Source organism: Dama dama, chromosome 25, assembly GCF_033118175.1.
Source record: "Dama dama isolate Ldn47 chromosome 25, ASM3311817v1, whole genome shotgun sequence".
In the NCBI taxonomy this organism is placed as follows: Eukaryota; Metazoa; Chordata; class Mammalia; order Artiodactyla; family Cervidae; genus Dama; species Dama dama.
In genome coordinates this window covers 48597185-48613977 of record NC_083705.1, presented here as the reverse complement: position 1 = coordinate 48613977, position 16793 = coordinate 48597185, and the positions used below count along the sequence as shown (strand labels likewise).

Genomic DNA, 16793 nt, shown 5'->3' with positions numbered 1-16793 from the left:
GAGTTTGCTCAAACTCATGTCCATTGAGTCAGTGATGCCATCCAACCATCTTATCCTCTGTTGCCCCCTTCTCCTCCTGCCCTCAGTCTTTCCCAGAATCAGGGTTTTTTCCAGTGAGTTGGCTCTTCATATCAGGTGGCTCTTCATATTGGAACTTCAGCACCTTTGTTGGCCATATAGCAATTTCCAGGCGTGCCACAGAGTGGCAGGGCTCCTAAGAATCTCCTGATTGGGGGCTGGATGCGGCCCAGGTACCGATCTGTGCCTGGCCTTGAGATAAGAGGAACTTTTAGGCTCCCTGCTGCCTCCGTCCTTGCTGCAGTTTGAGATGCAGAGAAAGAAGCTGTGGTGGTTGTGCTGCTTGTGGGAAACTTGGAAGCACAGATCCCCAAGCCCACACTGGATCCTTTGTGAACACAGACTTGGCATGTGCATCTTGGCTCTCACTGCCTTTGCAGACACCATTTCCTGGGATGTAGACTGGTGTGGTTATTGCAGGAGGTGGATTGTTCCCCTGACCAGCCCCAAGCAGGCAGGAACTCCTTCTGATCCATAATTCCCCCAAGTTGTGTATTTTTCTCTCCTCTGTCCCAAGCTGTGAACGGACCCTCTCCTTCCCCTCAGGGCCCTAGACTTCCCCAAGTAGCAGATCTCAATGCAGCTAGATCTTCCTTAAGCAACACTTTAGGTTGCTTAGGCCACGTTCAAAAGGCTGCGTGAAGCTCATTGTGGTCTTTGGAATCTCCAGAGCAACATGAGACAGACAAGGCTGCAAGGATCGCTGGTCTAAGAAAATAAGATTTTAATTCAGGGGTGGTTTTTGTTTTGTTTGGTTTCCTACTTAAGGAGATGAAGTGATTATCTGAATAGGTGGGGGGAGTGGAAATAAGAATAATTGCTTGGCCTGGATGCATTACCCAGAAAACTGCTGAAGTTTGAGTTAGGCTTATTCCCGTGGCACATTTTCTGGGGCCTGTTCCAACTTGTTACCTGGCTTTGTGATGCATTTTCATCTAAGCAATTTGCAGTTCTCAAGGAAGTAAACAGCCCAAGTGATTTGTATAGAAAAGCGAACATTGGACTTCCCCGGTGGTCTAGTGGTTTAAGACTCCATGCTTCCAATTCAGGGGGCACAGGTTTGATCCCTGATAGGGAAATTCCGCACGTCTCAAGGTGCAGCCAAAAAAAAAAAAAAAAACAAACAAGCAAATATTGTAGTCTACAGCCTCAACCTGGCTTCCCTTGTGGCTCAGCTGGTAAAGAATCCACCTGCAATGCAGGAGACATGGGTTCAATCCCTGGGTTGGGAAGATCTCCTGGAGAAGGGAAAGGCTACCCACTCTAGTATTCTGACCTAGAGAATTCCATGAGCTGTATAGTCCATGGTGTCACAAAGAGTCAGACACGACTGAGCGACTTTCACTAGCTTTGGGGCTTCCCACTTAGCTCAGTCGGTTAAGCATCTGCTTGCAATGAGGGAGACCTGGGTTCAGTCCCTGGGTTGGGAAGTTCCCCTGGGGAAGGAAATGGCAACCCACTCCAGTATTCTTGCCTGGAGAATCCCATGGACAGAGGAGCCTGGCAGGATACAGTTCATAGGATCACAAGAGTCGGACATGATTTCGCTCTACGTCTCTCTCTCTCTCTACAGCCTCATAGCGAAGGGGTCCCCAGAGTAGTTCAAGGGCAGGGTTGGCAGGAGCTGGAGGGAGGAGCCAGATGGTCCCTTGGAGTGTGGGAAGAAGTTGTATAGGTTTTCTCTCTTTTTAGATTGTTTTGTGTTTTAAAGTGTATGTATACTTTAGTATAGTAGCATAGAGTTATAATTTATGAACCTATGTTGGGAGCGCCTGATGACTATACAATCTATAAAGGTTGACATCACAGCGTGGAGCTATATGAAATACGCATTAAAGTATGCAGTGCACTTTATTATTGTCTTTGGATCTGAAAAATTCTTTCAAATTCCAGTGGAAATAAAATATGGATTTTATGGGCATGTAATAAAGTTTCTTTGCCCTAAAATTAATTTCTTTTATGAAAATAACACCGTAGGGGTCAGGAAGTGACTTTATCATTTTGGGTAAGTTGGTTCCAGTTTTTTGGGTATTCATTAAGGTATTCCAAGATGGTATTTTAGCCCTCTCCCTCATTATGAATTTTCCTCTTAGAAATATCATCCTTATTAATTTAGTTTTCTATGTCCACTGGGAGTTTGAGTCTGTGGTCTGCACATTAAAATGTAAAGTAGAACATATTAAGATTGAAGGAAAGTGGCAGTTGAGAAATGAAACTAAAATAGACAAAATAATGGCAATTACACAGGGGGAAAAACAGGATGATATGACCTATTTGTGTACCATGTATCTTAGGTAATACATCTTATTTGTTTATGAGCTTTGTTGAGCCTTTTAAAAAGGTAACAGAAATCTGTGAGATGTATGTGCCTTTTGAGATTTTACATGGAGATGCTGCTGATACACAGATTCTCACTCTCTTAAGAGAAGCAGAATATCTCCACTTAGTTTCAATTCCAGTTACCGTGCTGGGTCTTTTGCAGGAAAATCGCTTTGACATAGATGAATTAGACAAATATGCATTGTATGCTAGAAAGAAAACAGACCTGACTTGAAGACTTTATGAGAAGTGGAAGATTTGGAACTGGTCTTTTTTTTTTTCCTCCCATTTTTTCATCACATTGTACGAAACATGATAGTACAAAGCCTGGAAATAAATACAAAGCAAAATATGAGAGATCAGAAGTTCCTCTCTGGAATCCAGGGCAGAAATTTCTCAAAGAAGCAGAGCTATTTAAAATGAATAGAATTCTCCCCACCCGCCCCCTATTGTTACCATGTTTGCTTGCCTAGCTTTTTGTTTGCTGTTTGTTTGCTTGCTTTTGCTTGCCTAGCTTTTTATGTTAAGTACTGATTTAGCTCCATGAATGATGTTTGCAGAAAAAAAAAAAAAACCATGCCTCTCCTTTCTGCTTCTTCCTCTACTCCTTGCCTTGAGATATCCTTCCTTCTACTCTTGACCATTGAGATTCTGCAGCCCTCCTTCCTCGGAGAGTTTTCTAATCCCTCTAGCATCCTGTCATCTGTGCTTTCTCTGATTGCCAATTGCATTTGTCTGTTTCTCACATTCTGGAACTTAAAAATCAGAAGACACTTCCTGATTTATAAAGGGGGAGATGTTTAGTAAAGCTGATATTCAAATTTATTTCCCCCGGAAACACAAATAGCTTTTAAGCTAGCTGTGGCAGATAGGTAGCCTGCCTGGTACCACAAACCCCCTCTTCAGCTCCTAGAGCAGACATCTCTAATTCTTCCCAACAGTCTTCCCACTGACACCACACACAACCTCAGAAGTTGATAATGTGGGCTCACAGGCATCCCCGTCATAGTACCGGCCAACACTGGACTGTAGCGAGCTTGACATTACCATCTACATGCTGAGTGCTGTGCTGAGTGTTTGGGGGAATACCAAGAGGTAGTAATCAGTCTTCCCCTCTCACAGTATTTGTTACACATATCCCATAATGTATTTCAGTTATTTCTATACTTTTATATTCACCAACTCTGTGTAATAAATCTTTAGGAGCTGTGTACTATATTGACATAGAAGAAGAATGTCTCATTCCATCCAGGGGTTGGGGAGGGCTCAGTGGGTAGGGTGATAATTGGCAAACTCCATAGGATTTTCACAGGAACACCGACAGGCGTGGGTGACATCCTGGACCACATGTACAGTGGTCCATAAATAGGAGATTTTAAAGCTTGTTCAGGGATCAGCAGATCATCAGTTAAGTGCAAATGTTCAGCCCCTGCTTTTAGCTCCACACTAAAAAGCTGTGGCTCATTTTACAAGTTGTATTCTCATTGATGGTTTTAGAGTTGAGTGCTAGGGCTAGAGTTTTTGTTTTGGGGTTCCTCAGGCAGTGAGGTAGAGGAGGCGCTGGGCTGAAGAAAGGCAGATGGAGGTAGAGGTCTTTGCTGTAGCTCCACAGAGACATCAGCAGAGCCTGGACTGGAGGGGTCATGGCCACGACGATGGAAAGGCAGGAAGCAGTGGCCGGTCAGTGGAGGAAGGTAGCAAGGCCAGCCGGCAGACAGTAGCGCTGGGCTCTGCAGGCAAAACTCCTTGGTTACCAACAAGAAGGGAGTTTGCTTCCCCCTCTCCTTTTTTTTTTTTTCCTCTCCCTGAAAGCAGGGGTGGTCCTAAACAGTATTTCAAGTGAGATTTTGTTTACCTTTGAGATTGTTGTTATTATTGTGGTTGTGCTGGGTTTTCACTGCATGTGCAGGCTCTTCACTGCGGTGCCCAGGCTCCTTGTTGCAGCACATGGCCTTCTCTTGTCGCCGAGCACAGACTCTCGAGCACCTGATCTCAGTAGTTAAGGCGTGCAGGCTTTCTCCAATTGTAGCACACAAGGACTTCTCTAGTTGAGGTGTGCGGGCTTAGTTGCCTCTTGGCATGTGAGATCTTAGTTCCCCAAGCATGGATCGAACCCGCATCCCCTGCATTGGAAGGCAGATTCTTAACCACTGGACCACCAGGGAAGTCCTGATCTTGTTTGCCTTTGAACCTCCCAGCCTCCTGTCATCTGCTCATCCTCCCTGGCTGGACCCTCTCTTGTCAGTTTCCTGGAGCCCAGTGTCCTCATTTCTATTCTAAACCCCCCCACTGAGGTACCCACGGTCTCCTCTGTTCCCCAACAGGTTGCATCCTTCCAAGAAGCTTCTGCTCTTTGCTTCTCCAGGCCGTTTTCACCCCTTTTCCAACCACCATCACCAACAACAGAGGCCAAAACATGAACAAAACCCTTCCCGTTTCTTGTACATCAGTAAGCAAGCAATACGTGCTCGTACCCAAAATGATATCAAAAATGTTAACAATGTAATCTGATCAAACCAGTTTGATTTGTGGCCCAGTGACACTTGCAAAGTATGTGCACTTTGAAAAGAGAATTTTTGTTACTTCAGATGAGTTTCTTATCAGAATAATTTTTAAATGAAATTCATTGAAAATGTATTTTATTCATTTATTTTTGGCTGCGCTGGGTCTGCGTTGCTGTGTGCAGGCTTTCTCTGGTTTCGGCAAGCAGGGGCTACTCTCTAGTTACGATACATGGGCTTCCCATTGTGGTGGCTTCCCTTGTTGCGGAACACAGGCTCTAGGGCACACAGGCTTCGGTAGTTGCAGCTCACAAGCTTAGTTGTTCTGCAGTATGTGGAATCATCCCAGACCAGGGATCGAACATATGTCCCCTGAATTGGCAGGCGGATTCTTAACCACTGAACCACCATGGAAGTCCTAAAACAAAATTTAAAGATAAAACCATAAAAGCCTGGATGACAAAGATGTTTTAGAAGAAATACCATGGTAGGCCAGTAAGCCTCGGCTCCAGTAGCAGCTTCTTTAAAGTGCTTTTGCTTGTCAGTACTTTCCCTTCAACTCATAAAGTTGTTTCCAAAAAATTCTCCAGTTTGTTCCCAATGACTTCAGATAGGGATGAAAGTGGGGCAGTGGGTAGGGCTAAGGTATGAATTATTCCTACAGATGAGCAGTCAGCAGTTGTAAAAACCACATCATAAATATCTGAGGCTTTGCTGGCCAAACCATTCCCACTGCAGCCATTCACCTCTGCCTTTATGGTGCAAAAGCCACAGTAGGCAATAAGCGAACTAATGGGTATGACTGTGTTCCAGTAAAACTTTACAAAAACAGGTGTGGGGTCAGATCTGGCCCCCAGGCAGCAACTCGCAGACCCCAGCTGTGGGAGATGCTATGTGAGCTCAGGACTGCGTCTCCTGTTGCTGCTCTGCATGCGGGCTCCACAGAATCTGTCTCAGCTTGCCAGTCCCATTCTTTAAGAAATACATGCCCTTAGAAACATACCCCATAGAATCAGCATAAATTCAGTGCCACTTCTGGAGAATAAGGACCTTGGAGTACAGCTCCCATTGAAGTGGAAGAGGCAGCAGAAGACCTTAGGATACTGCCTGGAACTTGGCAGCAGACCAAAACCTCACCACAATGTCGCCAACACGACCAGTTACTGTTTATCTAAAACTTGCCTAAAAGGCATGTCCAGTTAAAACAGCCTTTTTCTATGACAATAAGCCATAGGATCATGTAAGACTTCCTCTAAAATGTTTGCATAGAAAAAAGGCATTGGAGAACTCCGGCGTGTTTACTGTTACTGCTGAATTGGATTTGACTCAGCAGTCGCATTAGGGCACTTCGGATAGTTCATCTCTGATTTTCTTTCCTGCCAATCTTCCTGTTTACTTCTTAGACCTTTCTTTTTTGATAGCTCTTCCCCATCTACTTTTTGTGTGTCTTGAGGTTTCCCTACATACACACACACAGCCTCAGTTTTAGCATTGTGGAATTGAGCGTAAAGTATTCTGCTGCTCCCAGAGATGCGTCCAAGGCCAGCTCCTGCTGAGAAATGACCCAAGGGTCTGCCCTCATTCGCCAGCCCACAAACCCAGAGAAGAGCTGCAGACCCCAGTATTCTCAGTAGGTCATGGGGACATGGAGAGAGTGAGGGCTCCCTGCTTTGTAGAGAATGTCTGGATCCACCTTGCCCAATTTGAAACTGATACCAAGGAGGGACACATGCAGATCCTCCTTCTTGCATCTGCGTCTCCTGTTATTTTTGATGAACTGAGAGTCCCTGGAGGACACTGTCCTCTCCTTGGGAAGGTGACACAGACAAGCCCACCATGGGAAGGACCAATGACTGATTACATTTCTCTGCCCTTAAGGGTGATTTCTTTGCCCCACCTTTCTAAAAGGACCACGAGATCAACTTAATTTGTATGCATGAGAGTCACCCAAGTATTCACCAACGAAGCATGTTAAGCCCGTTCACATTGTTTGGGAATGATAAATGGAAGGAAATGGGAAATGGACTCAGATAGAACAAGGACGATATTATTTCATTTGCGGAGCCAGCCTGAGCGCCTCGGTTTACATCAGCTGCTGTTTCTCCCCCAGCTGCATCTGACACTCCGTGTAGACCAGAGCATGGGGGTGGGAGTGGGGGTGCAGCTCTATGTTCCAGTTTTACTGTTTTCCTCTTCAGTCCTGAGTTAGTCTCTTTGTTGGAAAGCAACGAGCCTAGTGAAGCGGGAGACTTGTGTTTTAATTTCTGCAGTCAACTCGCAGGCTCCTTGCTCCTTTTGGCTGATTTATTGTTGTTCCGATTCCTTTTTTTCTGAATGGTTATTCATTGCCAGCACTGGCCTCTCTGATGGCCATCTGGTTCTCCTTTGGTCACTCGAACATCTGCCCCAGAGATTTGGAAAATGAGCTTTCTCTGGCAGCCTAAAAATAAGCTTAGTGTGACTGAGGCATGAAAGAGAAATCACCACGATCCCCTGTCTGTAGATGCTGACCCAGGGGATGAGCCAACACAGCTTCCCAGGGATTTGGAGCTTGGGTGTCTTCTGTCACATCTGCAGATTTCCCCCCCCGCCCCCAAGTGTTGGGGACAGTAAAAACATGGCATGAACTGGGTGCAACCAGTTCTTTCTGCAGTTTTCCCTGGAATCAGATGTACTTGCTCAATGTAAATAGTTGGAGATGAAAGCTATACTTTGCATGCTATGTTTGTAAAGCTTCAAGAGTTAGCTGAGAAAGACAAATGACACTTAGAAGTTAAGCATTGTATTAGTCACAGTGTGTTCAGGAGACCTTGTAAATGCTTTGGACAGCAGTTACAGGACATTTCTGAAGTCCTAGACTTTTACTTGGACCCAGGGGGCCTGTCTCATGGGCAGTGATGGTTCGCCCCCCACCTCCAAAAGACTAAAATTTGCCAGAAGATAAAACTCAATCTTGATGCTGTTTCTCATCCAAAATGATTTATAGGCACATCGTCCAGTGCCACTTTTCAGAAGGTTCTACAATGAGATAAAATGTCAACATAATAATGATATTCAAATAATTAAAATACCAGTAAATTAAGACCCCTTGCAAGTCATAATCCAAAGTTGTTAAAATCTAAAATAATTAACATCCAAACTTAAACTTACTTGACCTTTTGAGTTAAAAAAAACCACGTACTTAATGACTCCCTTTGATCACTCCAATTTCTTACTTTGTTCCACCTTATAAAAATGAGTCTTTTTTTTTTTTTGCCATATGGAGCAGCATATGGGATCTTTGTTCCCCATCCAGGGATTGAACCCGTGTCTCCTGCATTGGAGCATGGAGTCTTAACCACTGGACTACCTGGAAATACCTCCAAAATGAAATTCTTCATGCTGTGTGCTGAGAAGAGAGATGGTTCTGTTCAGCATGTGCAGACTGGGCTGTTTTCCACTGGAACAAATATGGCTCTGTCAGCTCCAAGAAAGTTGAATTTGTTCAACAGCATGTCTCTTGTGTACTTTACTTTTTGATGAAATGTAAATGAACAAAGAGTAAATGGACCAATTGTTGTTGTTCATTCGCTAAGTCATATCCGACTCTTCATGACCCCATGGACTGCAGCACACCAGGCTTTCCAGTGCACCACCAACCCCCAGAGCTTGTTCAGACTCATGTCCATCGAGTCGGTGATGCCATCTGACTGTCTCATCCTCTATCGTCCCCTCCTCCTGCCTTCAATCTTTCCCAGCATCAGGGTCTTTTCCATTGAGTCAGTTCTTCGCATCAGGTGGCCAAAGTATTGGAGCTTTAGCATCAGTTCTTCCAGTGAATATTCAGGGTTGATTTCCTTGAGGATTGACTGGTTTGCTCTCCTTGCAGTTCAAGGGACTTGCAAGAGTCTTCTCCAACACCACAGATCAAAAGCATCAATTATTTGGCGCTCAGCTTTCTTTATGGTCTAACTCTCACGTCCATACATGACTACTGGAAAAACCGTAGCTTTGACTAGACAGACCTTTCTTGGCAAAGTAATGTCTCTGCTTTTTAGTATGCTGTCTAGGTTGATCATAGCTTTTCTTCCAAGGAGCAAGCGTCTTTTAATTTCATGGCTGCAGTCACCATCTGCAGTGATTTTGGAGCCCCAAAAAATAGTCTGTCATGGTTTTCATTGTTCCCCCATCTATTTGCCATGAAGTGGTGGGACCGCATGCCATGATCTTCGTTTTTTGAATGTTAAGTTTGTAGCCAACTTTTTCACTCTCCTCTTTCCCTTTCATCAAGAGGCTCTTTAGTTCTTCTCCACTTTCTGCCATAAGGGTGGTGTCATCTGCATATCTGAGGTTATTGATATTTCTCCCGGCAATCTTGATTCCAGTTTGTGCTTCATTCAGCCTGGCATTTCACATCATGTACTCTGTATATAAGTTAAATAAGCAGGGTGACAACATACAGCCTTATTGTACTCCTTTCCAATTTGGAACCAGTCTGTACTTCCATGACCGGTTCTGACTTGCATACAGATTTCTCAGGAGGCAGGTAGTCTGTTCACAAGCCACAGGGAAATGGGAGAGACCATGGAGAACTGTCTCCCAGGGCTATAGCACAGACTCAGTAATAGCAAGTTCAATATTCTTGGCTTTTCTTAAAAAGATGCCAGTCAGTCTATAGCAGCTGTTTGGAGTCTATGACCATGAACTTAAATCCACAGGCAGGAATCTACCTCTCAATCTGAGTGGGGAAAAATCAACCTGGTCCTATTGAAAGTGCCTTTCTTTTATATTCCAAAGCTTCTTGATCTGCATTTAGACCTTAAGATGAATGCGTAGGTCTCCCAGTGCATTGGGTGTGTGAACTGGGTCTCTGGCAGAGCTCCCAGTTCTCAGGAGCCAGTATTTTCAGTCCTGGGCTCCCTTTTCCATCTCCACTACCTCTTGGCATCAAAGTGCTTAGCCTGCAGGAGGTGTGTCTCTCCTCTCCAACTTACTCAGCTGGAAAAACTCCCTCTGCAGATGCATGAACCAGCCCTGCTATCAGCAATCGTGAGGCTTCTGTCCTCATGAGCTGGTAAAGGCTAATACCTCTGCCACCTGCTTCTTGAGATCTGTGTTTCCTCAGGTTTTGAATATTCCAGGGATCGCGCAACACTGCCTTCTACTCTGTTTGGGGGCCAGGCAGTAATTGGATTTGCCTCCAGTGGTTCACATTCCCTTCCTTTGGGAAAGACTCACTTAAGTTTCTGTTTAACCTTTCTTTTTTCTATCAAAGACTCCTTTCTTCTTTCATGGCCCTGCTTGCTGAATCTGTGTGCCTTTTTAACCTCTCCGTTGCTTTCTGACTTGGATTTTTTCTAAAATACTATTGTAGGTTCTGTCGTATGCGGCCCATCATTGTAAAAGTGTTGGAATCAGTGAGGCTCCCGTTGACTAAAGTATGCATTGTTCTAGTACATCCTGACCACCACCACCTCTGAGGTGGTTAATTCCACCCAGGAAATGACCAACGTCAAGTTCTGGCTTACTACCATCCTGCCCGCCTCCCCTTTGACATGCCTGTTTGCTTGGTTATTGTCCTGATTTCATTTATTTTCCAGGCCACTGTTGTCGGGGTCAAAAAAAAAATCTTTGTCCCTGTAAAATTTACTGAGGGATTTTTTTTTTTAACTCTTCCTGGGCTTCTTCACCCCTCACCTTTGAATCTGTCCAGACATTCTTCTGATCTCTCTTGGAATAGCTATTCCAAGTTGTCTTGTTCAAGCGCTTCATCTGCAGGTCATAAATCACATCTCTCATTGTTTTCCAGGCCTGGGATCCCCAAAGGGAGTCGCTGCATCCTGTTCTCTGTGGTTTTGCCTCCCTCCCTTGGTTGGGTTTCCTAGGTCCCAGACACCCCCTCTACACTAGAAAGTACCAGTGTCTCTCACTCTTGTGATGCCCACTTGCAGCCTAGCAGTCAGGAGCTGGCATGTCTCTTTTCCTTATTCATCTGCTGCCCTTGACTTCGCAGTCTCCTCTCCCTTCCCTCTGTCCCGTCTGTCACTAAGATCTCTGCCTTTAGTTAATCATTATGTACTCTCTATTCTCTCTTCCACTGCTCCTATTCTGATTATAAGACCAGAGTGTGTTTTCAAATCCTCCATGGTATCCTTTGCAAACCTGATTTTTTTAAAACTAAGTGCTCCAGGCACATGCCTTTAAAACTGCCTTCTCGGGGAGAGTGCGGGATTCCGGGGCCGAGAGAGGGTGGCGGAGCCGGGACCTCGCGTGATTCTCGGAACCCGAGGAGAAGCGGCGTCTGTGGCTATGGCTGTAACTCTCGACAAAGACGCTTATTATCGACGAGTGAAGAGACTGTACGGCAATTGGAGGAAAGGAGAAGATGAGTATGCCAATGTTGATGCCATTGTTGTATCAGTGGGTGTTGATGAAGAAATTGTTTATGCCAAATCAACTGCCTTACAGACATGGCTCTTTGGTTATGAACTAACTGATACTATCATGGTATTCTGTGATGACAAAATCATCTTTATGGCCAGCAAGAAAAAAGTGGAGTTCTTGAAACAGATTGCCAACACTAAGGGCAATGAGAATGCTAACGGAGCCCCTGCCATCACACTACTCGTACGAGAAAAGAATGAAAGTAACAAGGGCAGCTTTGACAAAATGATTGAAGCCATTAAAGAAAGCAAGAATGGCAAGAAGATTGGAGTGTTCAGCAAAGACAAATTTCCAGGAGAGTTCATGAAGAGCTGGAATGACTGCCTCAACAAAGAGGGCTTTGACAAAATAGACATCAGTGCAGTTGTGGCCTATCCCATTGCTGTAAAGGAGGATGGAGAGCTCAATCTAATGAAAAAAGCAGCTAGCATCACCTCTGAGGTCTTCAACAAATTCTTCAAGGAAAGAGTCATGGAAATAGTTGATGCAGATGAGAAAGTTCGACACAGCAAACTGGCTGAGTCTGTGGAAAAGGCCATAGAAGAGAAAAAATACCTAGCTGGGGCAGACCCTTCTACTGTGGAAATGTGTTACCCTCCTATCATTCAGAGTGGTGGCAACTATAACCTCAAGTTCAGTGTAGTGAGTGACAAGAATCATATGCATTTTGGGGCCATTACCTGTGCCATGGGTATTCGCTTCAAATCTTACTGCTCAAACCTTGTTCGCACTTTGATGGTTGATCCTTCTCAGGAGGTTCAAGAAAATTACAACTTTTTGCTTCAGCTGCAAGAGGAGCTGCTAAAGGAACTAAGACATGGTGTGAAGATATGTGATGTATATAATGCTGTCATGGATGTGGTTAAAAAGCAGAAGCCAGAGCTGCTGAACAAAATTACCAAAAACCTAGGGTTTGGAATGGGCATTGAATTCCGTGAAGGTTCTTTAGTAATTAATAGTAAAAATCAGTACAAACTAAAGAAAGGGATGGTTTTCAGCATCAATTTGGGATTCTCAGATTTGACTAACAAGGAAGGGAAGAAACCAGAAGAGAAAACCTATGCCCTGTTCATTGGAGACACAGTGCTTGTGGATGAGGATGGCCCAGCTACCGTTCTCACTTCTGTGAAGAAGAAAGTGAAGAACGTAGGGATTTTTCTAAAGAATGAAGATGAGGAAGAAGAGGAAGAGGAGAAAGATGAAGCTGAGGACCTGTTGGGAAGAGGTTCCAGAGCAGCTTTACTTACGGAAAGAACACGAAATGAGATGACTGCAGAAGAGAAGCGAAGAGCCCATCAAAAAGAACTGGCAGCTCAACTCAATGAGGAAGCAAAGAGGCGATTAACTGAACAAAAAGGGGAACAGCAGATTCAGAAAGCTCGTAAATCTAATGTGTCCTATAAAAACCCATCTTTGATGCCTAAGGAACCACACATTCGGGAAATGAAGATCTATATTGATAAAAAATACGAGACTGTAATAATGCCTGTGTTTGGCATTGCGACACCTTTTCACATTGCCACAATCAAGAATATAAGTATGTCTGTGGAAGGAGATTATACTTACTTGCGAATCAACTTCTATTGCCCAGGCAGTGCTCTGGGCAGGAATGAGGGCAACATCTTTCCCAACCCAGAAGCCACTTTTGTCAAGGAAATTACATACCGAGCTTCAAATATGAAGGCACCTGGAGAACAGACAGTTCCAGCCTTGAACCTTCAGAATGCTTTCCGAATTATAAAAGAAGTGCAGAAGCGTTATAAGACTCGAGAAGCGGAAGAGAAAGAGAAGGAGGGCATTGTGAAACAAGATTCACTGGTGATCAATCTAAACCGGAGTAATCCCAAACTGAAAGATCTGTACATTCGCCCAAACATTGCCCAAAAGAGGATGCAAGGCTCACTGGAGGCCCATGTCAATGGTTTTCGCTTCACGTCTGTCCGAGGAGACAAAGTGGATATTTTGTACAATAACATCAAGCATGCTTTGTTCCAGCCATGTGATGGGGAAATGATTATTGTCTTGCACTTTCACCTCAAGAATGCCATCATGTTTGGGAAGAAGCGGCACACAGATGTGCAGTTCTACACAGAAGTCGGGGAGATCACCACAGACTTGGGGAAACATCAGCATATGCATGACCGAGATGACCTCTATGCTGAGCAGATGGAAAGAGAAATGAGGCACAAACTGAAAACAGCCTTTAAAAATTTCATTGAAAAAGTAGAGGCTCTAACAAAGGAGGAACTGGAATTTGAAGTGCCTTTTAGGGACTTGGGATTTAATGGTGCTCCCTATAGGAGTACCTGCCTCCTTCAGCCTACTAGTAGTGCGCTGGTAAATGCTACAGAATGGCCACCTTTTGTGGTGACGTTGGATGAAGTGGAGCTGATTCACTTTGAGCGAGTCCAGTTTCACCTGAAGAACTTTGACATGGTGATCGTCTACAAGGACTACAGCAAGAAAGTGACAATGATCAATGCGATTCCTGTTGCCTCTCTTGACCCCATCAAGGAATGGTTAAATTCCTGTGACCTAAAATACACAGAAGGCGTACAGTCCCTCAACTGGACTAAAATTATGAAGACCATTGTTGATGACCCTGAGGGCTTCTTTGAACAAGGTGGCTGGTCTTTCCTGGAACCTGAGGGTGAGGGGAGTGATGCTGAGGAAGGGGATTCCGAGTCTGAAATCGAAGATGAGACTTTTAATCCTTCAGAGGAAGACTATGAAGAAGAGGAGGAGGACAGTGATGAAGATTATTCATCAGAAGCTGAAGAATCAGATTATTCCAAGGAATCATTGGGCAGTGAAGAAGAGAGTGGAAAGGATTGGGACGAACTGGAGGAAGAAGCCCGAAAAGCCGACCGTGAAAGCCGCTATGAGGAAGAAGAAGAACAGAGTCGAAGTATGAGCCGGAAGAGGAAGGCATCTGTGCACAGTTCAGGCCGAGGCTCTAACCGAGGTTCCAGACACAGCTCTGCGCCTCCCAAGAAAAAGAGGAAGTAATTTCAGAACTTTGGCCCTCAGCTCCATTCTTCCTACAGCCAATCCCTGAAAATTTTACATGACATAGAAACTGTATTTTTCCTTTTTTTTTTTTTCTTTTGAAGTTTTGCCATTTGTGTATGGGTTTAGGGGGCCATTTGTGTGGACCAAGCTACTCGGGGAATTCCAGGCCCACCAGGACACGTGCCAATGGCCCCATCCAGATGGCAAGGGAGGAGGTGTTCTTGAAGATGGGCAGAGGCTTCCGCTGTTAATAAATACCGTTTCATTCCTCTCTCTTCCTGTCACCTTCTGCCAGGACATTGTTGGCTTCTGACATCTTATTCTTTGATGTCTCAAAGCTATATTTCCAAGACATTGGTACACGGTGATCTTTGCCTGCCTGTACCATGGCTCTTGACCAGCAGATTCAGTCCTCCATCCTACCCTCCTGCCATGACCTTCCTCACATCTCTTTAAGATACATCTTTGCAGTACTCAAGAAAAGGTTCTTGGAATTTGCTAATGGTGTAAGTGATACAACGTGAGATAGGCTGATCGGGCTGGTATCTCCGTCTGAGTTTTCCTGCTTTCTTGCCTCGGGTAGATTCTGAGGTATTTCTGCTGCCTTGGAAGACATAAGAAGCAGTGATACTCCCTGGCTCGGTGTCATCTTCCTTACAAATTCACACATGGTACAATGGTGGAAGCAAAATTACCATTGTTTCTTTTCTGATGTATGAGGAAAGAATGGCTGTGCCTCATGTACTGCTTCTAGTGAAATCTAGAAGGAGGCTCAAAGGAGTCAACATTTAGATCTGGAAGGGGCAAGTCATGCCTTGGGCCTAGAATACCCTGATGAGAAAAGAGAAGAGGAAGGGAGGCCACATCTACAACACAGCCTCTCGTCACTGCTGCTCCTTGTTTTTACTTGTCTTGCATTGTCCTGTATTTATCACAGTTTCTGTTGAACAGCTTTTTAAGTATTGGGGGAGTTTATCTTGCCATCCTCTCCCTCCTGGTTCTCTGCATCCACCTGTCCCACTGCAGTTCCTTCTGTGTTCTGTGACTTTAAGAGAAGAGGGGGGAGGGGTCTCGGATTTTGTTCATTTGTTTGTTTATTTTCTCCTTAGCAGTAGGACTTGATATTTTCAATTTTGGAAAAACTAAAAGATAAATAAACTGTGGTTTTTTAAAAAATAAAAAAATAAAAAATAAAACTGCCTTCTCAACTGTTAGGTTTGCAGTCACCTTGTGGAAATTTTCTTTCATCTTGAGATGAGTAAGGTGGCATGTTCTCTTTCGGTGCTCATTTGTTTTGTTTTATTCATTAATTAAATCTGCTATCTTTCTTTTCTTTTTTCACTTTTTGGTCATACCACATGGCCTATGGGGTCTTAGTTCCCTGACCAGGGATCAAACCCATACCCTCTGCATTGGCAGCTCAGAGTCTTAACCACTGGACCACCAGGGAAATCCCTACCTTTCTGTAGGTATGAAGTTGAAATGTGTCTCTCTGCACTCTAGTGGTACAATCTTGCTGTATGCGTGCTCAGTCGCTTCATTTGTGTTCGACTCTTTGCAATGCTATGGACTATAGCCAGCCAGGCTCCTCTGTCCGTGGGATTTTCCAGGCGAGAATACTGCAGTGGGTGGCCATTTTCTTCTCCAGGGGATCTTCCCAACCCAGGGATCAAATCCTCATCTCTTATGTCTCCTGCGTTGGTAGGTGGTTACCACTAACAGGTTCAGTTCAGTTCAGTCGCTCAGTCGTGTCTGACTCTTTGCGACCCCATGAATCGCAGCACTCACCTGTCAATATAATCATCAAAGCCAGAAGCATCCTGACATCTGGTGGGGAGAAAGCTTGAGGGTTGGTTTTGTTTGTTTGTTTATTTCAACTAAACTTTCACTATACCCCTATGATAGACAATTAGGTATTCTACTAGTACCCTCAAGCAAATTCTTATTTAATCCTCATAGTAACTCTGTGAGATAATTAACGAGGTAATTTTAACCCCTTAAAAATAAATACTATCACTGCTACTTTACAGAATCAAAGAACTGTCTGCAACATCAGCGCTTTCCTAATATGTGCATGATACATGTCACTACCTATAGTACACGTAAACTTCCTTATACTTTATAAACATTTCCTGTGCCTGTAACTCATATGGAGAGTAGAACAGACGTTTATACAATTGCTGATTAAAATACCTATATTCTGAATGCTGAAGCTGAAGCTCCAGTACTTTGGCCATGTGATGTAGAGAGACGACTCATTAGAAAAGACCCTGATGCTGGGAGAGATTGAGGGCAGGAGAAGGGGAGACAGAGGATGAGATGGTTAGATATCATCACCAACTCAATGGACATGACTTTGAGCAAACTCCAGGAGGTAGTGAAGGACAGGGAAGCCTGGTGAGCTGCTGCCCATGGGGTCACAAAGAGTTGGACAGGACTGAACGACTGAATAACAACAAA

General features: G+C 44.3%; 2 protein-coding genes across 3 annotated transcripts in view; both read left to right on the top strand.

Annotated features, from left to right (window-relative positions):
* The window catches only part of PDZD2 (PDZ domain containing 2), a 260003-nt gene that overhangs the window by 183427 nt on the left and 59783 nt on the right, over window positions 1–16793 (top strand). The window lies entirely within an intron of this gene.
* On the top strand, window positions 11101–14604 carry LOC133046449 (FACT complex subunit SPT16-like). Its single transcript, XM_061129278.1, has one exon. The coding sequence runs from the start codon at window positions 11187–11189 to the stop codon at window positions 14328–14330; it is 3144 nt and encodes a 1047-aa protein (XP_060985261.1). The 5' UTR covers window positions 11101–11186; the 3' UTR covers window positions 14331–14604.

What these genes read in the sequence shown, in the direction of transcription:
- LOC133046449 (XM_061129278.1), top strand. Translation starts at nt 11,187, where the DNA reads ATGGCTGTAACTCTCGACAAAGACGCTTATTATCGACGAGTGAAGAGA.